The 22248-nt window shown below is 56.5% G+C and overlaps 2 protein-coding genes across 2 annotated transcripts; both read right to left on the minus strand.

The window, feature by feature from the left end:
- Positions 1-205: 205 nt before the first annotated feature.
- Positions 206-3328, minus strand: MRPL28 (mitochondrial ribosomal protein L28). Its single transcript, XM_027750936.2, has 5 exons — positions 2970-3328; positions 2736-2888; positions 1760-1894; positions 1069-1155; positions 206-624 (listed from the first exon to the last, which is right to left on the minus strand). Exons 1-5 carry the CDS (start codon positions 3255-3257, stop codon positions 547-549), a joined length of 741 nt encoding a protein of 246 aa, XP_027606737.1. The 5' UTR covers positions 3258-3328; the 3' UTR covers positions 206-546.
- Positions 3329-4006: 678 nt separating this feature from the next.
- Positions 4007-21854, minus strand: PGAP6 (post-glycosylphosphatidylinositol attachment to proteins 6). The gene is made up of 13 exons (XM_027750912.2): positions 21758-21854; positions 17525-17702; positions 15768-15975; positions 15527-15660; positions 14893-15158; positions 13395-13723; positions 12596-12689; positions 11869-11992; positions 11134-11270; positions 9131-9309; positions 8038-8184; positions 7524-7640; positions 4007-7037 (listed from the first exon to the last, which is right to left on the minus strand). The coding sequence occupies exons 1-13, from the start codon at positions 21852-21854 to the stop codon at positions 6741-6743; spliced, it is 2307 nt and encodes a 768-aa protein (XP_027606713.1). The 3' UTR covers positions 4007-6740.
- Positions 21855-22248: the final 394 nt, after the last annotated feature.

Below are 22248 nucleotides of genomic sequence, written 5' to 3' on the forward strand. Positions count from 1 at the left end.
TAAAAGTCACCAATTTCAAAGAGAAACAGCGCAGTAACCCAGGGGTTAGTGAGCTGTGAGGTCCAGCCCCACCTGCTGAGGCAGGGGTTTGGGGCCACACTTTTGGGGGCACAACCATGTCTGCTGCACAAGGCTGGGGACTGATCTGAGTTACACCAGCACAGTGTCTCACAGTCCCTGCTATAACACACTCATGAGCAGTAAGTATCAGAGAAAAGTTAGAAAAGTTTACTGATATTCCCAAAATATATTTCATTTCATATCATGATCAAGCTCTCAACAGCAGCCAACTGCTTGTACAGGTAAAAAACCCACACTAAGTCAGTCTGACAGGAACACTCTCAGAAGCCACAGCACAGAAACTCCTTCCTCAGCCCACAGGAGCAGGTCCTCACTGAATTTAGGCTGTCATTAGACTTCAATAACATGCTCCTGGGCACACTCTTCACGTGGCCCCTTCCCCACCAGTGTGGTTCAGACAGCAGACCCACTGAACCCCACGGCTCCATCTACAGCAGAGGTTCTGCTCCAAAAGCTTGTTTTCTTCTACTGTTTCTGGGCTGCCTGTTCTTTCAGTCGGTTGACAAGCTCCTCAGCATACACCTTGAAGAGTGGGACAGGGTCCTGCAGCAGAGCAGAGGAGACACCACTGAGAAGGAGTGAACCTGAGCAGTGCAGTGGGGAGCCCAGGGAGTGCTGACAGGTAAAACCAGAGGAAGATGTGACCAGGCTTTTTTCACTGGCTGATCCTCCAGCCACAGCTGCTGCTCAGCTCTCTAGTCCTCCCTCAGAGATGACAGGCACCTGTGTGAGACATTCAGCAGCTTCCCCAGTCCTGACAGCACATGAGAAACATCAGCAGCTCCCAGAGATCCCTTTCCTTCTAAAAAGCTTCCCTCCCTCCCCTTGTTGCCCACCATCAGAGCTGTCCTGAAGCACGTGGGTGAACACATCCCTGAAGAAGCTGGAGCCCCACAGGGTTTGTGGCTCAGGAGTTTTCAGGCTGCTCAGCTCAGCTGGATGTGCAACCACAACACCTCAGTGCTGAGCACTGCCTCAAGAACTCACCTTTTTTTCCAGGAGCCTCTGTTTTTCTATGGCTTCTATCAAACTCAAGCCAACCCATTCAGCTTCCTCTTCTGGGATCACAAATTCCTGTGGTAAAAGGAGGAGCAGGTGGTACAATCTTTGTAGGTGACCAAGATACAAATCCTCTCTATGCCCAGGACATAAAGATGATCCAGTAAGAACATTACTGTGGACAAATCTTATAACACTCTTCCCTCATTTCTGGCAACCAAATCCCACTTCCCTGCTCTCCTCCTTCCTTAGCAGGGGTCCTGCTTTATCTGATCTGCAGTTGCAGCTCTCTTTTGTGTAGTTCTGGGGCTGTTTCTCAGCACAGCTCCATGGACTGTGGGTGCTGGTGATGTTTCCACGCTGGCAACCACCCCCAGCTCACAAAACTGAACAGCCCAGGGGCACTCTGGGCTCCTCACTGCAGGGTCAGTACAAATCCTCACTGCTTTGGCAGTGCCAGCTCCTACCTGTGCTTATTGCAGACCCTCACTGATCTCAAATCACAGCAATAGTACTGCTTGTTGTGCTCCTAAATGGTGAGCACAGAGATTGGGAACCCACAGAGAGACAAGGAAAACCTGGTGATGTTTAGATTTTCTCTGCCTACACCCTGGAGCACCAGTGGTGATTGGACAGCCTGGACAAACCCCAGGGTGGGCACTGCAGGCCAGGCACCCACCTTGTACTTGTCATAGATGGCCTCTCTCTTGGCTGGGTCGTTGGGATGCAGGCTGGGATCCCTCCGTGCCAGGCGCAGCAGCATCGTCCGCTTCAGGTCCATCCCCAGCTTCGAGCACATGTCAGCTTTGGGGGTCTGGGGAAAGAGAGCTGGAGTCAAACTGCACCCAGGGACCAGCTGACAGGGGACACGCCGGTCTGCCAGCACTCAGCACTGGAAAGTTATCCATGCACTGCAGAGGTGCTCAGGACACACGTTGTGAGAGGGGAAAGATCCGCTGGGTTTGTTCTGGAGCCACTATGATCATGGTTCTGGTTTTTAATATCAAGAGCTCCAGTCAAGAGGGTATTAAAGGCTGGGAGCCTGCACTAAAACATTAACAGCAGGAGCTGTTCAGCCTGGAGGAGACTGGGGAGACACCACTCAGCCCACTTTCCTGGGGAACCTCTTCCAGCACCCAACCACCCTCCGGGTGAAAAACCTTTCCCTGATATCCAACCCAACCTCCCGACACAACTTTGGGCCATCTCTGTGAGTATGCTGAGGTGGAACTTCATGTGTTTTAGTTTAGTCCATCATTCCTCTGCAGCTTCCTCAGAATGGGGAGTGGGGAGGGGCAGCTCTGATCTCTGCTCTGTGTGAGCAGTGCCAGGACCCAGGGAACGGCTGGAGCTGTGCCAGAGCAGGGTTAGGTTGATATCAGCAAAAGGTTCTTCCCCCAGAGGGTGGTTGGGCACTGACCAGGCTCCACAGGGTGGTGGTCATGGCCCCAAGGCTGCCAGAGCTCCAGGAGTGTTTGGACAACGCTCTCACGGACAGGGTGGGATTGTTGGGGTGTCTGTGGACTCAGGAGTTGGACTCATGATCCTTGTGGGTCCCTCCCAGGTCGGGACATTCTGACTCTGTTCCACCACCCCCAAGCCCATAGGGGCAGGTGGGCACAGCCCCACGAGCTGCACCGGGAGCCCCTGAGCACCTTGAGGATGTAGAAGTCGAAGCCGAAGGCGGCGTCGATGAGGTCGAGGGTGCGCATGGTGACGGTGATGGTCAGCGTGGCGTCCAGGATCTCGCTGTAGAACTGCCGCCGGAACAGCTGCGGCTTCCACGTCTTGGGCAGCCTGGTGGAGAGCTGGGCACAGCCGGGCCGTCAGGGACGGGGCCGTTCTCCCGGTCCCCCCCGCGGGCCCGGTGACCCCGGCCCGGCGCTCACCTTGTCGTTCCGCGCGTATCGGAAGCCGCGCACCCAGCCCTCCCCGCCCCACAGCCCCTCGTTGGCGGCGGGCGGGAAGTACACGGGCACCGGCACGTCCTGCACGCGCTCGCGGGCCCCGGTGCGCGGGTTGCGCCGGTAGCGCTGGCCGTGCGGCCGCCAGTGCACCGGCGTGGGCGGCGTGTCGTCCTCCAGCGAGGCCAGGTAGTGCTGCGGCAGCCGCGCGCAGATGCCCTCCCGCAGACGCAGCGCCGCCCAGAGCCGCGGCGGGACCCGGTGCAGCGGCATCGCCCCCGGACCGGGCACCGACCACCGGCACCGGGACCCACCGCCGGCACCGACCACCGGCACTTCCGCTTCCGCCCCGCTGCCGCGGGTGGGGCGCGACGGCGGCCGCGAGGGGCCGCGCCGCGCCCGCGTTTCTCCTGGTCGGTGCGACGGGATGGCGCCCTGGGGAGCCCAGAGACAGGACGAGCGATGGGCTGAACTAAAACACATGAGTTGCACCTCAGCACGCTCGTGGGAACGGCCTGGAGCTGTGTCAGGGGAGGTTTGGTTGGATATCAGGGGAAGGTTCTTCCCCCCAGAGGGTGCTCGGGCACTGAACAGGCTCCCCAAGGCAACGGCCTGAGTTGGTCTCCCCTCAGTCTCCTCCAGGCTCAACAGCTGCTGCCTTGAATGTTTTAGTGCAGGTCTAAAGCTACCAAGAGGTCAAGAAGTTTTCGGACAGGGCTGTCGGGGACAGGGTGACATTGTTGGGCTGTCCTGTGCAGAGCCAGGAGGTGGATTTGATGATCCCTGCGGGTCCCTCCCAGCTCAGGATATTCAGTGATTCTGTGCAGAAGAACTTCTTCACACTGAGGGGGTCAGAGCACTGGGACAGGTGCCCAGGGAGGGTGTGGAATCTCCCTCTCCGGAGACATTCCAAACCCACCTGGACTCGTTCCTGTGTCACCCGCTCCAGGTTGAACTGGATGATCTCCAGAGGTCGCTTCCAACCCCAATAATTCTGTGATTCTGTGACTGCAGCCACCACGTGCCTGCCCGCAAATACCGTCACCTTTATTAAATTATAAAACCGTAAGCTTTAAAATTTACCGTATAAAATAATCACAGGTATTAACAGCAAAGAAAAAAAATAACCTTTTTTTTTTTTTTCCCCCAGACACAGGAATTTGCTCAGATTTTACCCAGAATAATTAACACCCCCCCTTCTGCTGCAGGTACCAACCCAAGCTCGGGCCAGGCCAGCAGTGGGAGGGCAAAGCAGAACGAACAATCAAACACAAAATAAACAATCATGTCAGTGGGATTTCTCACCCCAAAGCTTCTCCTGCTTCCAGCACGGAAATCCCTGAAGGGAAAGGCCCGATGAGGAATTATTGCTTTCTATGGTAACCGGTGACACCCGGCCACACCAGTGGCATCAGGTTACCCTGGCAGCACACACCCACATTGGTAGCACCTGGGTCACACCAGCAGCACCCAGGTCACACTGGTGTTGCCCAGGTCACACTGGTGGTGCCCAGGTCACACTGACAGCATCCAGGTCACACTGTTGGCACCTGGGTCACACCAGCAGCACCCAGGTCACACTGGCAGCACCTGGGTCACACTGGTGGTGCCCAGGTCACACTGACAGCATCCGGGTCACACTGGTGGCACCTGGGTCACACTGGCAGCACTCAGGTCACACTGGTGGCACCTGGGTCACACTGGTGGTGCCCGGGTCACACTGGCAGCACCCAGATCTCACCGGTGGCACCCAGGTCACACCAGTGGAACCTGTGTGACACTGTCAGCACACAGACACACCAAGGTAACCTGGGTCACACTGGCAGCACCCAGGTCACATTGGTGGCACCTGGGTCACATTGGTGGCGCCCAGGTCACACTGGCAGCACCTGGCTCACACCAGCAGTGCCCAGATCACAGTGGTAGCTGCTGGGTCACACTGGTGGCACGCAGGTCACACCAGTGGAGCCTGGGTCACACTGGCAGCATGCAGCCACACTGGTGGCACGCAGGTCACACCAGTGGAGCCTGGGTCACACTGGCAGCATGCAGCCACACTGGTGGCACCTGGGTCACACCAGCAGCACCCATGTCAACACCAGTGGCACCTGGGTCACACTGGCAGCACACCCAGGTCACACTGGTGGCCCCCAGGCCACCCCGGCGGCCTGGCACGGACGGCACGGCTGTGAAGGAGCGGCGGTCACCTCCACAGTGCTGGGGCCACAACGCCGCTGTGCAAACCAAGACAGGGGGGAAAAAAGTGCCTAAAAGTGGTCAAAGTCAGAGGAAGCCCTGAGGGCCCAACATCCCCCCATGCTGTCCTGGATGGCAGCAGCAAATGAAAGATGGGGGATACGGGTGGTGATGGGGGGGTGACACTGCTGGGTGCAGACAAGTGTCCTTCGCTTGTCCTGCTTAAAAAGTGGGAGTTTGCAGAGGAAGGGGAGGCAGAGGGATAAAGTGCAGAGCTGAGCTGGGCGCTCTTCAAAGCAAAGAAATAATCCCGAGGAGGCAAATCCTTCGTTAGTAGCTCTTTCCTCCCCAAAGCCACCTGAGGGGCTCCCAGCAGCACACACCAGACCGACCACAGCTGGAATGAAACCAGCAAGGAACGATGGATTTGAGCCCTTTTCTGTAGATTAAGGATGGGCAAAGACAACTTCCCTGGTTGCCAAGTTTCTGCCCTTGCTTTCTGCGTGCCCTAAAGTAAGGCTAAAGTGAGACAGGCGCTGCAAAGGAGACCATGGCCACCTCGGGAGACCATGGTGATGCTCCTGGCCGGGGTGGGACACTACAGTGTCCTCAGATCAGCCAGGACTCTGCAGCACATCCAGCCTCTGAGGCACAGCAGGCTGGAGAAGCAGGGCTGTACAGCTCAGGCACCATCCTGGACCACCCAGGCAGAGCTCTGCCCACACCAAACCCCTCAAAAAGGAGGAAAACAGTGAATCCCTGAACACCAGCAGCCTGGATCCTTACAGAGCTCAAGTCAAACTTACACTACACCCTGCACTGCTGCAGGTTTCACAGCTCTGGCTGAGATGCCACTGCTGCCTCTTGCGTGTCCCCACATGGGGTTTTTCACATTCGTGCCAAGTCTGATCCTGAATCCAGGGCCCAAGTCCCAGCCTCATTCTTCCCCCCCAGAATCAGGACCAGGTAGGAGCAGCAACACCTGTTTCACAGGGAGAGAGGCTCCAGACCCCGGTGGAGGCTGAGGCCAAGGGCCCAGCACTCCCAGAGATCAGCTCCCTCCCTCCCCATCAGCACCAAGGGCATGCAGCAGCATTTGCCCCCCAGATCAGAAGAACTTCTCTCGGGTTCAAATGCTGACTGCAGGATGGCAGGGGAAGCCCCTGTCCCACAGGTCTCTGCCAGGACAGGGGGCAGAGAGAAGAGCCCAGCAGCCAAAGCCTTGGCTCCAGCTCAACGTGGGCAAAGCCCAAGCCTCATGGATGCAGCAGGGGGGGGAAAAGGGTTGGCCATTTCCCCTAGGGCCATGGGGAGGTGGGGGACAGGCTATTCCTTGATCTGGAACCACGAAGAGCCTGCCCCATCCCAGCAGAAAAGCAGAGGTGGCCTCAAACTCGTCTTCACAAGACCAGCCCACCAATCTTCACCTTTAAACCCGGTCCACACTGGGCCCCCCTGGCCAGGGGATGAGCAGTAAGAGGATTGACCATGTGCGAGGGGCAGCCCAGGCAAAGAGCAGCTTCCCCAGCCCTCCACCCCCACGAGAGGGAGCTGGGCAGGTCAGGTCACAGCGTAGAGCTCCTCACGGTCGTTCTGGCAGATCTGGTAGCGACAAGTGAGCTTCTTGGACCAAGCCCAGGGCTTCTTATGCTTGTCCCGAGGAGGGAGCAGGAAAGCGACACTGCAGGCCACCAGCACGTGCCAGATGCTGTGGGTGTAGTAGTAGTTCTCATTGGTTTCCATGAATGCATACACTGAGATGGCAATGAAAGCCAAGGTGATCCCTGGGAGGAGGTAGAAGACCCAGCGCTTCCACGAGGAAGGGTAGCAGTGTCTGCGTTTGGTTCCGTGGTGAACCTGGGAGGGTCAGAGCACAGAGGGGTTGAGCAGCCAAGCAGAAGCTCAGGCAGGGCCTGCCTGACCCTGGAGCATCTGCCAGCCTCCCAGCAACAGGGTGTGCCTGCTGCCCCTGAGAAATGCAGCCTCCCCCCTTTTTGGGCCCTTCTCTTGTGTGCAAAAGGCCCCCTCCAGCTGTGGCACCAAAGCCCAGCACAGATGCCATAGGTCCTGGCCAGGGCACCAGCCAAGTGCTTTGGGACAGCACTGCAGCTCCAGGTGTGCACTCACTGGACTGTGCTGAGACCCAGAACCGAGGGATTTCTGGGATTTCTCAGCTAGTGGAGGGCTGGAAGGTGAATCCCTTGCCCTGCCCCTTCCGCCTGGGTGTTTCAAGGTGACCAAGCCATGCCTGTGGATGGGCTGGAGCCTTGGGGCTGCTCTGCCACCATCATTCTCTGCAGGGGAGCAAAGGGCAGCAGGTCCTGCCTGGCTGCCCTCACTTACCCACGCTGCAATCATGATGACGAGGGCGAAGAGGCAGGGACCCATCATGTTCCACACCCCTCTGCGGTCCAGCTGCAGGGACATGGCAATTAACAAGGTCCCCAAGATGAAAAGGATCTGGAAAAGAGACACCACCACTACCACCAGCAGCTCATCTGCTGCCAGAGCACAGCCAGCCATGCCAGAGGCAGGGAGGACCTCTTCTCCTGGCCACCCTGCATCTGTGCAAGAGTCGGGAGAAACACCTTCAGATGGAGAAACCAGAGAACCCACAAACCTTTCCCCCAAACCTCAGTCCCTTCAGGCCCAGTCCCTCCAAGCATGCAGGTTCACGAGCCAAACTCCTGGGACAAAACAAACCCACTGGTTTAAAAATCGGGGTGGCGCTGGGTGACAAACAGGCTTTGTCACCGGGCTGGTCATTAAAATACAGAGGTGAGAGGGCTCATCGTGGCCACCTGTGGCTTGGCTGGCTCAGGGCTGGCCGGGCCACGCGGGGTTACCTGACACTCACGTATTTCAGGATCTTCTTCACCCGGGCCATGCACAGGATGGTCACCCAGATGGACACCACGGAGCCCAGGAAGTCACAGTACTGCAGCGTGTCGTAGTCCATGATGCACATCACTGCAACGCCCGGCTGGTCACACGCGTGGTAGAACTACAGCCAGGGACAAAAGCAAAGGCCAGGTGGATCCAGCAGCACCACACAGTGCTCTGGGAAGGAGAGGCAGGAGAAGGCTCAGCCCACAGCAGGCAGTGCCTCCAGGAAGCTCCACCAAACCACTGTGGCATTATGGAAAGCAAGTGAGAACAAACATCAACCTGCACCCTCCCAGCAGCAGCCAGGAGCTCCTGGGACAGCACCTTCCAGAGCTAAATGCTCCAACCCCATCTCCATCCCTGGGGTCCCAGTCCCAAATATGAGCACCCTCAGTGTGGGCTGAAGATCCCAGGGAAAAGAACACCCCTTCCACCTCTGAAATGTGTTGTTGGAACAAGTCCAGAGAAGGCCATGAAGTTGGTAAGAGGAGTGGAGCAGCTCCCCTACAAAGACAGGCTGAGAATTTTGGGGCTGCTCAGCCTGGAGAAGAGAAGGTTGTGTGAGATTCCACAGCAACTTTCCAGTATCTGAAGGGGGCTATAGGAAAGCTGGAGAGGGACTCTGCATCAGGAACTGTAGTGACAGTACCAGGAGTAATGGGTACAAATTGAAAGGGGAAATTTAGGTTAAATATTAGGAAGAAATTTTTTACTGTGAGTGTGGTTAGACACTGGAACAGGTTGCCCAGGGAGGCTGTGGATGCCCCAACCCTGGCAGTGTTCAAAGCCAGGTTGGATAAGGCCTTAAGGAATCTGGTCTAGTGGGAGGTGCCCCTGCCCATGGCACAGGGTGGTTGGGACTAGATGATCTTTAAGGTCCATTCCAACCCCTTAACATAATTCCATGATTCCATGACATATCCATGGAGGTGCTTGTCTAATGATCCTAGAAGCTCCCTGTAGAGCTCCAGGATGGGCTGCTCCACCAAGGACTTTTCTTTGGTGCAGCATTCCCAATGCCCAGGGGGGAGCTGGAGGGGGACCCGACAGAAGGCAGTCCCTACCGTGGAGAAGAACATGGTGTAGGTGTAGACAGAGGCCTCCACCAGGTAGTAGCGATAGACAGCGACTGCTATGGCTGGCAGGAACATGAGGTTGCTCAGGGTGAGCAGGAGGGTGGCCAAGTTCTGTGCCCCGATGGACTGGGCCTTGGTGTCGTCCGTGCAGCTCCACCCACCCCAACCTGCGGAGCAGAGAGGCTTCTGTGGATCTCACAGGCCCTACCTTGTCATCCCACAGCCCCCAGCAGGAGCCTGGGATGCCTCAGGAGGTGCAGTCACACACTTGGACTATCCCAGAGCCTCCTCTCCCTCGCTCCATCAGCCACTCACAGTCCTCAGGATGGTCTCATCACATGCTCTGCTGTGGGAAGCTGGGGAACCCCAGCCGAGCTCCATGTCTGCTCTGAGGACATCCCTTGGGTTGTTCCCACGTAGCAGAGGCCATCCTACACCCAGACTGGTACTTTCCATCCCCACAGCAACTCAACACACACGCTCCTTGCTGTGAAACAGCATTCAAGGCTTGGATGCTTCACATGATGGTATGAGCTGGCTGCAAGATCCCTACAGGTCCCAGGAACCAGGGTGGAGAATGATTCCCAGCATTGAGGAAGCCATTGGGCTTCTCTCCTACCACCTGTAACAGCAGGGCAGACCCCAAACCCAGGTCAGGCTGCTCTGGGCCTTGTCCAACTGACTTTTTAAGATCTCCAAGGATGGAGACCTGGATACTGTGCAAAGACAAACAGCCTGAGGGGGAAAAGATTGGTCTTCTTTGATTTAGGTGGAAGCCTCCTTGCTGCAGCCTATGTCTGTGGGCTCCTGCCCTTCCCTGTGCTCCCCCTGCAGAGCCAGTTCCAGGGTCCCTGTAACCCCGTGGGCAGCAGAAAGTGCAATTTGATCCCACTCCAACTCCTCCAAGGTGAACAAACCCACTGCCTCAGCCCACGGTGACATCCAGGGCTGCACAGGATGGTGGGAGTGAAAATTTCCTAAAGGACAGTGCCTGGCACAGGGCACAATTCTCAGCCTCTGACTGGATACCAAGGACTGAACTGAGACAGCCTCTATAAACACAAATCTGCATTTTTTTATTATTTAAATGATTTTAATTAAAGATTAAGATGCCCATGCCCTCCTTTTGAGGAAAGGAGGTCAGCCTCAGGGCAGATGAGGGATGTGCAGGCACTCCACGGTCAAGGAGCTTAGTTAAAAGTAACATCCATCCCATTCCAGAGTCACTAGAGCAGCTCTGCCCCTGGAGAGCAGCAGGGAAGCTGCTCTCCCTGGTTTATTTCTGGGTCACCAATATGCAGATGGGGCATTTTGCTGCGAGTGATTCAGTGGAAAGCTGTCCTCAGCCTGATTCCCCAGTTCCCTTGAGGTGCTCTGGGCTTCCCAGAACCTGGCAGCCCTCGGGGAAATTAGGATGCTGCTCTCCCTCTCGCTCCTCACCCATCATCAGCACTGCAGCAGGGAGGTCCTGGCTCAGGCCCAGAGCAGCAGGAAACCACAGTTTGCCTTGTCCTTCTGCTGAGAACAGGTACACGGAGCCACCCAAGCACAGCAGAGCTCATCTTCCCCACAGCACAGACTGCACCATCCTCTCAGGCCATTAAGATAATTAGCAGCTGACACAGATGTTCCTCCTCCAGGGGCACCTCTGAGTCTAAGGCTTTTGGCAGGACACAGGGACTCCTTGTATCCCATACCAGGAACCTACACAGCAAACCTCCCTGAAAGGCACAGACTCTGACATAGGCGTTTTCAAGCTCCCTAATCTCTCTGGGGATGCTCAGAAACACCTCTCCAAGCCCCGGGGAGCCTCCAAGCCCAACTCCCCATCACCCTTGGGGTGCCCTGTGTTTCCCCAAACTGCGCTTCCCCGGGCGCTGTGACGCCGGCAGCCACAGCAGACCCCGGGCTCCCCATCCCAAACACCACCTCCCTACAAAGTGTCCTCCCCTCGGGGAGGATGGCAGAGCTTCCCAGGAAAATGCACTCACCAGCCTTGCAGCTGCAGGCAGCGTAGAGGTACCCGTGTCTCCTCAGGAGGCTGCACTGCCCGTAGGGGCCGCAGTCGTTGAAGCAGGGGGTGAGGTACGCGAACACCGTCACTTTGGCTTCTGCACTGGGACATTCTCTGCAAGGACAGCAGGTCCCCTTGGCACCCCAGACCTTTGGGCAGCCCTGAGCCCTGCTCCCAAGGATCTAACCGTGCTCCTGCATGCAAGCTCCCTGCTATTTCGAGATTTGCTCCATCCCTCCTACGACCTCAGAGCAGAGTCTACTCCCTCTCCACCTGGACTGCCAAACTGATGTCCGGGTGGGTGTCAGCTCTCCCCAGACCCCCATGACAGACCAGTGTCACCACCACTCTTTTACATCATGCACTCATCCCAGCAGGCAGAAAACTAGCAGAGAGGCAAACTGCAGGAGTATGGGCACAGCTGCCTGCATCTCTAAGACCTCCCAAAAGGGTAACAGCAGCAATTATTTCCCAATTTATCACCTCAAAATCCACCAGGGGAAAGGGAAGCTCACCCAGGCAGGCTCTGCCATCTGCAGTCTGCATGATATGTGCCGGCCTGACACTGGTTAAGCTGTTTGGGTGCCCACTGCCTCCCCCTCCCAGAGGTGAGGACGGAGGGTCAGTTTTGCTCACACAAGCCATGGTCAGTGGGATTTGGAGGCAGAGTGCTCTGAAAAGGCCCCAGGGTGGGATGACACACCAGACTCACCCCTGGCCCTTTGGGCAGAGCAGCTGCAGGGACAGGAACCAGTCATCAGTCTGAGGGTACAGGACAATAAGCATTGCCTCTGCAGAGGATGTGCTCACGCTCAGAGGGTAGCCCTGGGAAAAAGCTGGAAGGAAACAGGGTGCTGTGATGGACCAGACTTGGGAAGAAGGGCCCACAACAACCCCAGTCTGAGACTGATCACACAGGAATCAGATGCTCCAGTGGCTCCTTTCTCCCATGCTCAGGAGGCACCAGGGGGATGGAGAGGACCCCTGCTCCCAAGACCCTTGTTTTTTCATTCATCTCAATTCTCAGTACCTGTCTGCACAGCACAGGGCACCTGGAACAGCCTGTTGTCTTGGCTACTCCTCCAGTGCAGAGCTTAGCTTCTCTGCACACCAGCAATGCCTTGACCATCCCCAAACCTCCTGCTAAGAAGGCTGGAAGAGCCCCAGCTGGTAACCAGACCTTTCTTTGTGGAGGCTAACTCCTGGTGCCAAACCACCACCTGCACCCCAGCACCCTGGGAATGTGCCAGCACAAAGACCTCAAGAGGGTTTGTTCCGAAGTCAACTGCCCTGGGACACACCACAAAGTCCTGAGTCAGTTCAAAATCAGTTTCCCTGGGACACTCCACGAAGTCCTGAGTCAGCTGACAGCCCATGAGGTCTAAAAGCAGAGCAGTGAGATGCCAGCTGAGCTGGTGGCAGGTGCCAGCCTCTCCTACCTGTGCTGCAGTTCCGTGTGGCGTTGAGGGACAGCACCGGGGAGGCAGCACTCACACATCCAACCACGGTGGCATTGGTCAGGCTCACAGATGTCTGTGCAAACAGAGCAGTGTCCCACGTCACAGCACCCCAATGCCATCCCCCTGCACTGTTTATCTCCCACAGGGCCCACGGCAGACGGGAGCAGCAGGTGACAGTAAATCCTGCAGGTCACCCATCATCAATTCAGCAGGTTTCTGACCATGTTCACCTCACCCTGTGCTGCCACCGTGTTATGTAGTGGCTAAAAGGCAAGAGACCCTCGCAGGGGAACTGCCCCAAAGCTGGGACACTGACACATCAACACCACCACAGGGTGGCACAAGCCAGAGGCTGCAGGACATCAGGGCTGAGCCCTGCTCCAGCCCTCGGGAAGTTTCATAGAATTTCAGGTGGCTGATTTTGGGGGGGGGAAGAAGCCTGGGAATCAGTGACTTGGGCAGGAACATCCCTGGGTTTCCCTGCTCAGCCTCCTCTCCTGGTGGCAAGGTGCCAGGCTCCCGTGGAGAAGATGGCACTGCAGCTGCTTCCCGTTTTGTCTCCTCTGCATCACCGCCGCCACATGCCGCAAGCTGTGGCATTCGAATTGGAGCTGGCAGGTGGGACATGCTGGAAGCAGCTAGAACAGGCTCAGAGTGTTTTGTAGCAACAGAAAGAAAGAGAAGTAGTCCCACAACCCCTGGAGTGTGCTGGCAAACCCGCCCAGGAGCAGGGACAAAGCCCCGCAAAGGGGGCACAACCATCAATCAGCCCCCTCACCTTGTTAAGCAGGAGACTGACCACGAGGGAGCCCCCGCTGTCCATGCCAGTGTTCAGGTTGAGCAGGAGCAGGGTCGGGGACAGGGAGTTCACGGGCACGCTGGGACCGTTGAGGAGCCTGTAGCGCACGGACACAACATCCAGGTCCTCACGGACCACGGGCTGGTTCTGCAGGCAGGAGCTCCTCTGGCCAGACGTGTTGCGTGGAGCCTCTCCAGCAGCCTGAGCAGAGCTCCCTGCTGCCCCTGTGGTACCTGGTCTGGCACCAGCCTGGCTCTGGTTTAGGCTGATGAAGTTGAGGAAGGAACTGGCGCTTCCTGGTCTGCAAACTGTAAAGCATAAGAAGGAGAGGAATCAGCACAGCCAGGACCAGCACCTCACCCAGGCTGACCCCAGCAGCTCCAGCCCTCCAAGTGATAGCACAAACTGGGGGGGTGTTCATCACTGCAGCACTGGCTGCAGCCCCAGAAAGGCACCACCTCTGCAGGGGGAGCATCCACAAGCTGGGACAGTGCTGGAAGCCAGACAGCAGTACAGTGGGTGGAAACACCCTGGAGCTGCAGGGACGGGGGAAGAGAAGAAGGGATAACACAGCATCATCAAGGTACCCAGGGACTACTCACTAGCCAGCAGCAGAGCTGAGCACTCAGCTGTCCCAGAGCCACAGGCTGCATAAAAGTCTCTCCCAGCTCCCCAGACATGAGCAGACAAGGCTGAGCAGAAAGGAGAAGCCAACCCAGTGAAGCTACAGGCACAAGCCATCATGGCAGATGGAGTTGAGTGTGACACTTAAGAGTCCCAGTGCTGGAGCCTGTCCATTGCTCCCAAAGACTCTTGTGCTCCCCTCTAACACCTCTGCCAGGCCTTCCAGCACCCAGGATGAGGCTCTGCTTTGAGGAGGGGATGGCAGAACCCCCATCAGAAGAAAGCTTTAAAAATGTACCTAGTTGGTGAGCTTCCAGCAGTCAAACAGGGATTATGGTCAGGTAATAGGATGCAAAGACACCACAAGGGACTTGTGACCCCCTGAGTCACAAGGTGTCACCTGAAATGGCGACATCCCCTCACTACAGCCCCAGACATTTCCCCATGTAAACCTCTGTGAGATGGTTTCCTGTCCGTAACCTGCTTGTGGCCAATTGATAGTCAACACAGCATTAGTCTGGTACACCCACCCCAAACTATTCTTCACACCATATCTTAAGCCAGCCACTGCTTCCCAAACAACCTTTGGAAAAGGTCATTGCTTCAGAGACCCTGAACTTCTCAGGCATTTCCAAAACTGGCAGCTCTAGCAAGTGTCACTCTGGAGTGGACACTGGAGCCTTCACTTTTGACCCCAAAGCAACAATTAGGCCTTGGGCCTCCAAGAGGAGGCAACCAGCATGCTGGGGGATGCAGGCCACCACAGCCAGGCAACCAAAGGCCCAAGAGAGACACAGCAGACACAAAGTTCCCTCTGGTCCTTTCCACAGGGCTGGAGGAAGTGGGATCCCACCTGTGAAAGAAGCCAGCATCTCCATGGACACGCTGGCATTGGCAGTGCCAAGACTCTCCACCATGATCTGCAGCCACTTCTCCCAGGGGGGCGAGTCCAGGGCCAGGCTGCAGTTTGCACTCCCTGTGCAGGTGAGGGTCTTCTGGAAGGACTGGGGCAGTGTGATGGAGCCCAGCACCACCCGCACAGCACACGCTTTCTGGTCACTTGTCAGGCAGCTCCGCAGCTGGAACCGCATCCCCGCGGCGTGTTTGGGGACGAAGACCCTGCGGGAGGAGGGAACAGCACTTTGCAGAGCTTGTACTCTCAGTGCAAGCCAGCCATGACCCACCACAGTCCCCAGGGCTTTGTGGCAAGAACTAGACTGCCCTGGTTGGTGGTGTGAAAATCCTTCCCAAGGGAAACATCTCAAAGAACTAAAATTCCCGCAGTCGAACCTCTATGACCACGTGGGAAGACTTGGAGGAGGGTGCTCGTGTGCTCCCCGTGCAAACCCTACCACTGCTGCAGGGGGCTCAGCAGACAGGCTCAGAGACCCCCCATAGGAACAACAGTGGCTTCCCCCTAAGCAGCTCCCTTGGGAAATCCCTCCCACCCCCCCGTGCCCCTCTGTCCACCCGCTGCCCTCACTCACTTGACATGCAGTGGCTTAGCAGGCGAGACAACGGTGTGTGGCATGGGAACACCAGGCTCCAGGACAGGCATATCAGTGAGTCTGAGCACAAACATATCTGCCTGGAACATATAGGGGCATGGAGTGGAGAAACCCTGCGGGAGGGGAGAGCACAGGGGTCAGCTGTGGCTGTGAGGAGACACACCGGGCAGGGCCGTGCGGCCGGGACCCTCCGTGGGACCCTTGGCAGGACCCTCCTCACCTTCACCTCGATCCTGCCGGCGGCCTCGGGCAGGTGGGCAGCGATGAACCAGTCCCCTGCAGCGGGGGTGGTGACGTTCACGAAGGTGGTGTTCTGCACAGCACTGCTCAGGGCGATGCTGATGTTGTAGGAAGGACGGACGGTGGCGTTGGCAGGGAAGCGAGTGCCCAGGGGGTTAATCACGGGAGGGGCTCCGTGGCGAAAGTGCCTGTGAGAGAAACCGGAGTGCCAATGAACCGAGGGGTGTACAGGCACTGGAAAGATAAAATGGGATACAAACTCAGAGGACACCCAGCTTGGCCTGGGATCGGAGAGGGAGCAGGCTGGAAACCCCCACGTTTCCAAGTGGAACACAGGAGCCCTCGTTTTCATCTGGTGAGGACTGGCTGCTATTAGCTTATCCAGGATTTATTTAGAGATTGCTGTAACTTGGCTGATTATTAAGATAAGGATTAACATGGTTCCATCAAGCCTGGAAGCAAATTTCCAACACTTACTAAGGTTAAGCCCCAGCTGCAAGACTACTCCTTCTTTACAACCATCAGCAAATTCCCCTTATAGGGGAAGCCATCCACAAAGAGCTTTCATTTTCCAGCTAAGGTCTGAATCTTCCTATTTCCTCTTTTAGGAAGGGTAGACAGACAGACTAAAAAGATGCTTACAAGGAGGCCCATATTGCAGACTCCAGTTCCCCAGCACTTCTGCTTTCCAGATAAGCAGCCCAGCATTTGACGTAGCAGGAACACATGCAGTTGAGCAACATGCAAGATATTTATTCAGTCAATTTGGCATTTAATTTGCTCGCTTTTGGGCTGCTCTGCAGCAGAATGTAATGGGTCCAGGAAGCGAATGTGACAGGTGGTATGTTGTTACCCCTTGGAGCTTGTCTGGGTTAGCCTTTGTTTCTTAGGGGATCATTTAGCTGCTGTCTTGTCCCTCACATGCCCAAACTACAGGAAACCTTTCTGGGAGGCAGAAAGCCTGTGACAGGCTGCTCAGGAGAGCAGCTTCTAAGAGCACTGGTCTGTGCCCAGGACAGACCAGGGAAGCACAAGCCAAGCAGCTTCAGTCACTCCCAAGACCTCTGTGAACTGGGTGTCAGAGACCCACATGTCTCCATGGGCACGACTTGCCCAGGAAACCTGTTACCCTCCAAACATTCTTCCAGGTTTTTGAACTCAAATCTTCCAACAAGTCAAGTACTGCTTTAACCCCAATTCTTGCACTGAAATTGCATTTACAATCTTCTCATGCTCTTATGTTTGCAGGACATGACATTCTTCTTCTACCTCTGCTCCACACACAGCCACAGCCCTCCCAAAGTGCCCCCAGTCTCTTCAGTTCCTCTGTACTGGGGAATTTGTCCACATCCAATCAGTTTGGGTGCACTCAAGCCCCTTGTAGTCCTGCCACATCCTTTGGCACCATGTGCAGGGTCCTGGCCAGGCACAGAAAGGTCCAGGAACACCTCTGTGTGAACAGCAGACCATCCTCACTGTGAAGCTCTCTCCAGCATCTCTAAGGGGTCTCTTGGACAGCAGGTCTAACAGGCAGCCCCAGACTCACTGGCAACATGAACACAAAATACTCCTACAGGTTTAAACACAGATCCAGTGCTTGTACATTAAGAAACTGTGGCTCCTGCAGCTGAGGAACAGATGCCCAGCCTCCTACAACCAACCAGCCCCAGCATGAGCAACCAGGACAAGAGGACAGGACGCCCATGTGGGCAATCCCTGGCACAGGGACATACATACACTGTGATCTCCATGCTGGTGCACTCGGGTCCTTTCCCCCGGGATGCCTGCAGGAGCCAACGGAGCAGCACAGTGTCTTCTGGCACATGGAAGTGGAAGAGCTTGGCGTTCCCATACCAGCTGTAGAAGGACAGCTTCTGTGCACTCTGGGAGAAGTACTCGGAGACATACAGGGAGTCTGGAAGGGAGAGAGCACAGCAGTTGGTGGGGGAGCTGCTGAGGGCAGGCTCAAGGGCTTTATCCACCTACAGAAGCACATGGGAAGCTTAATCTTGCTGGAGAGGGGCCCTTTGAGTCCCTGATTTCTCATCCCAGTCCCACTAGATATGTGATGATCCATGATGATCATCACATATCCCAGATATGAACCAGCCAGAACCACCCACACCCCTGCAATGAACCATCACCCAGAGAAGGAGAGCACTAAAAGATGCCTAAACCATGCTCTGAGATGTGCTCTGAAGACGAGAGACCACCAGAGACAGCAGGGAGGAGGAAAGGTTGATGGCAGAAGGTGATGGAATAGGCAGCAGCAAACCCTGGGGCAGACAGTGCAGAGCAGATGGGTGCAGGTAGCACAGGGGGGCCCCAGGACCCAGCAGCAGTTTATGGTGCCAAGAGGCAAGAGCTGTGCCCTTGTTTGTCTGCTCAGTGCATGGGCTGATGTTTTACATGGGCAGAGAGTGATAGGACAAGGGGAATGGTTTTAAACTAAGAAGGGAGATTTAGATTAGATGTTAGGAGGAAATCCTTCCCTGTGAGGGTGATGAGGCACTGGGACAGGTTGCCCAGAGAAGCTGTGGATGCCCCATCTCTGGAAGTGTTCAAGGCCAGGTTGGACAAGGCTTGGAGCAACCTGATCTAGTGGAATGTGTCCCTGCCCATGGCAGAGGGACAGATGATTTTTAGGGTCCCTTCCAATCCAAACCGTTTTGTGATTATCCATTTTACTCAGCTCAGGCACATGTAGTGTCTCCCTGTGACACACAACATGATGAAAATTTCATGTGCTGCAAATGTAACTCTGCCTTCAGATGTACCTTCCAAACTCTAAAGATTTTCCTAGCTGAAAGAAGGGCTGCTGGGATAGCAAGAACAGCCCCAGGGTATGCTGAAAGGGCATGCAAGAGGACAACAGCTACTCAAAGTGACATCAGGACTAACTATCCCTCATTCCATCCCTCTGCCCAGCTATACCTACAAATCACCCCCAGCCTGATGATCATTTCACCTGCAAAGTTATACATTAATGAAACCAAGCAGACTGCAACTCAGGGCTGGAAAAGAAGCATCACACCAGAGCGGAGAAAGGGATAAAAGTGCACGGAGACAGCAGAGCCAAGACCATGCTGCCCCTCCAAAAACAAGGTTCATAACACTCAGCAAGGGGGTAGAAGATATGTCTTCACATCTCTGCAGAGTGCTTCCAGATGCTCCTTTTCTCCTTTGGAATTCTCTGGAGAGAAGAGAAACTGTGGTGCCTTTCAGAGGCAGATTCATCATTTCTATTACAGAATAAGTAGCGAGTGTGGGTTAACTTGCCTTCCTCCACTGCTGCACAGGGTCATGCTGGAAACACAGAGGACCCAAGAAAGATGCCAGAGAAAGAGGAGAACGGCCCTCAAGTGGGACCAGATCCTTGGGATGTACTTCTTGCCAAGAGGAATCTAATCCTAGCAGGAACTACGATTTGTGCCCCAAAGCAGGACACTCACCGGCCTGCACCCACGGCACCGCAAAGAGACAGGAACGGTAATCATGGGTTTAACTCCCTGGCAAATTACCAAGCCAAAGCCTGCGGGCACCCTGCAAGCCCAGCAGGGAAAGGAGGAAACAGGAAAGCAAGAAATACCAGCCACGCAAGCCAGCTGGAGGATTTGCTCATGGAGGAAGAGCGCGGCCGCCTGACCTTGCCGCGGGGTCCAGCCGAGGGAGCAGAGCAGCGCACGGAGGCAGGAAAGGTCATGGGGAAGGTGAGCCCTGAGCAGGACAGCCAGGAGTCCACAGCCTGTGGGCAGAGCTGTCCCACTGTGGTCCCCACACCGGGGTCACGCACAAAAGGGGCTTTTCAAGCAAATGCTCCCTGGCTGGAACTCCAGCGCAGTGCGTGGGGACTGCGGACAAGAGCTGGCTGTGATCCCCTGCAAGCCCGGGAACATTTCACACACAAAGCCTATGGAAAGGAGCTTTCATCAGTGGTGTCTATGTCCCCAGCACACCCTGCATGCACTTGGCATGTTCCTTTCTGGCAGTCCATGGAGATCTCTGGGCACAGGATGAGGGTAGGCAGGGACACAAGGCATGATCAGGGTTGCAGTCCTGCTCAACGCAACAGGTCCCATCAGGCAACCTACAACTTGCTGCTCCAACCCCACCAGCTGTCAGCCACGGTCACCACCCATCCTGCACGTCCTCACAAAGCCAAAGCATGATTTGTGTGGTTTTTTGGGGAGGAGAGGGCAGGCAGACTGCAAAATTAAAAACTCCAGCAATCAGCAGTGCTATTTATTAAGGACTGGTCAATTATACAGAGTGAGCTCCAGCGCATTAGCAGGTCAAAGGCAGGCAGACCTGCCCTGCCCACACACTGCCTGTCACCAGGTAAGCAGCAGCTGGGGCTGTGGACAAAGTCCACTGAGAAACAGCTTCTTGTGCTGACAAGGGCCAAGCCCCCACTCACAGGCTGCACTGGGCAGCTGCACCCAGAGAGCAGGTATGTGACTCCCAGGGCACCTCTGCCTGGGCTGACAAGGAAATACCACAGGCAGATAAACGGAACATCAGTAGAGAAAAGCCAGAAAGACAGGTCACAGCAGAGGAGGTGTGTACTCCATTTGCATCGATAGAGTACTCTGGTATTAGCTGTGCTCCCTATGTGTCCATCCCAATCTATTCAGTCTGCTTGGCAACACCTGGAAAGTCCCCCTCGACTGTCCCATGACGTAAAACAGGCTTTAAACTGAGCAAGGGACCTGTCAAATGGATGCTGTTTTCATCTTCTCCCATACAGATTTCGCATAAGCAGGTTTCAAATGTATTATGCAAAAAACAAAAGTGCTTTTAAGAGAAACAGAATGCAGTAGAATCCCTGATGATGCTGAGAGGAGACGCATTATTTCAATTTCAGAGTAAAGAGTCACCTCGTACAGCTTGAGTTTGTTTGTCCAAAGATGATCTCATGGTAGTTTTAGGAAATAATACCTTGACTGGTGGTTTCACAGGGCTTCCCATCAAAGGGACGAAGCTCTCATTTCAAAGCAGACGCTGTCTAAAGCTACAGAGTTGATGTTCAGCCCGACTGGAGACAAGACAGGACTATGTGGCAGGATGTTTGGCCATTTACAATGTAACAGAAAACCCCGTTCCTTTCTCCGGGGTCGAAAATCCACGTAGAAATGTTGCAGAGCGAGGGACTCTCGCTCCTCTGTGGAGGAGCCGATCTTTAGCAGTGCCCAGACTTAACCCTACGGAGGCATTCCCTATGGAGGCATTCCCTGCAGAGCCGTTCCCACAGCCGGCGGGACGGCGCCGGGACAAACCCAGCACCACACCTGAGGCACAGCGGAGCTCTCCAAGGGCTGGGAACCCAGCGAGCAGGATGCCAGAGCAGGGTGGGCCTGGGGCACGGGGCCATCTCACCCCTGGCTCCCCGAGCAGAATCCGCGCTCTGCGGACTATGTGGGAGCGATAACCACCATCAACAGCGGATAACCACCGACCCCCGCGACGGGGTGAGCAGGTGAACAACCTCACCTCCCCAGACCTCTCCACCGCCACAGCAGCTGGCTGACCCTCCGGAGAGAAGGGACACGGCCCCCGCACCCCCAGCACCCCCCGCTCTGCCAAAAGCCCCGCTCCCGTCCATCCGTCTGGATGCGCTGGAAGTAAAGTAACCTAAAAACAAGGCAAAGCCAAGGAAAACAAGCACTGCCAACACAGCAGAACGCTCCGGGTCTGGCCCGACCTCCCGCTGCTCCGCAGGGCCGGCACAGCGCTGCCCCCCGGGGATGCTCAGGAGCCCCCGAATCCCTCGGGAGAGCACGAAACCACTCCAAAGTCACCGCTGAGCCACCCCGGCAGGAGCCGCGGGATGCGGGGCAGCTCCCGGGGCTCCCTCTAACACAACCCAACCGGTTTCCCACCGCCGCCTCTCCCCTCCCGGGACCCCGCCGGCCGCCCCCCGGCCCCGCCGAGCCCCCCCGGTCCCCCCGCTCCCGCCGCGCCGGGACTCACCGGGGCCGGTGCGGTTTCCGCGGCCGGCGGGCAGCGCCAGGAGCTGCAGCAGGAGCAGCAGCAGCCGCGGCAGGGGCGGCCCGGCTGCCCCGGCCATGGCCATGGCCGCCCGTCCGCCGCTGCCCCGGCCCCGCCGCCCGCCCCGCAGCGCCGCCGCCGCCGCCGCCGCTTCCGCCGCCCGCCCCGCCCCGGACCGGCCCCGGACCGGCCTCCGACCGGCCCCCCCGCGGGACCGCCTCCCGATCACGGCGAGCGAGGAGCCGGGGCTGCCCTCCCGAGTGCCACCGCCGGGGACCGGAGCATCCCCACGGGAGACAGCTCTGGGGTGGTGCCGGTGGTGATGCTCCCGTGGGAGCCTCGCGGGTTTGCTTCTCACTGCCGTGAAGGCCGAGTCAGATGGTGATTTAAGATGGGTTTAAGCTGAAATCACAGATATCAGCATGCCTCGAGCATAACCGGGCAGCCCACTGTGCCCTCGCTTGGAAGGGAAA

Source organism: Pipra filicauda, unplaced genomic scaffold, assembly GCF_003945595.2.
Source record: "Pipra filicauda isolate LSUMZ 115617 unplaced genomic scaffold, ASM394559v2 scaffold73_size2923735_pilon, whole genome shotgun sequence".
NCBI lineage: Eukaryota > Metazoa > Chordata > Aves > Passeriformes > Pipridae > Pipra > Pipra filicauda.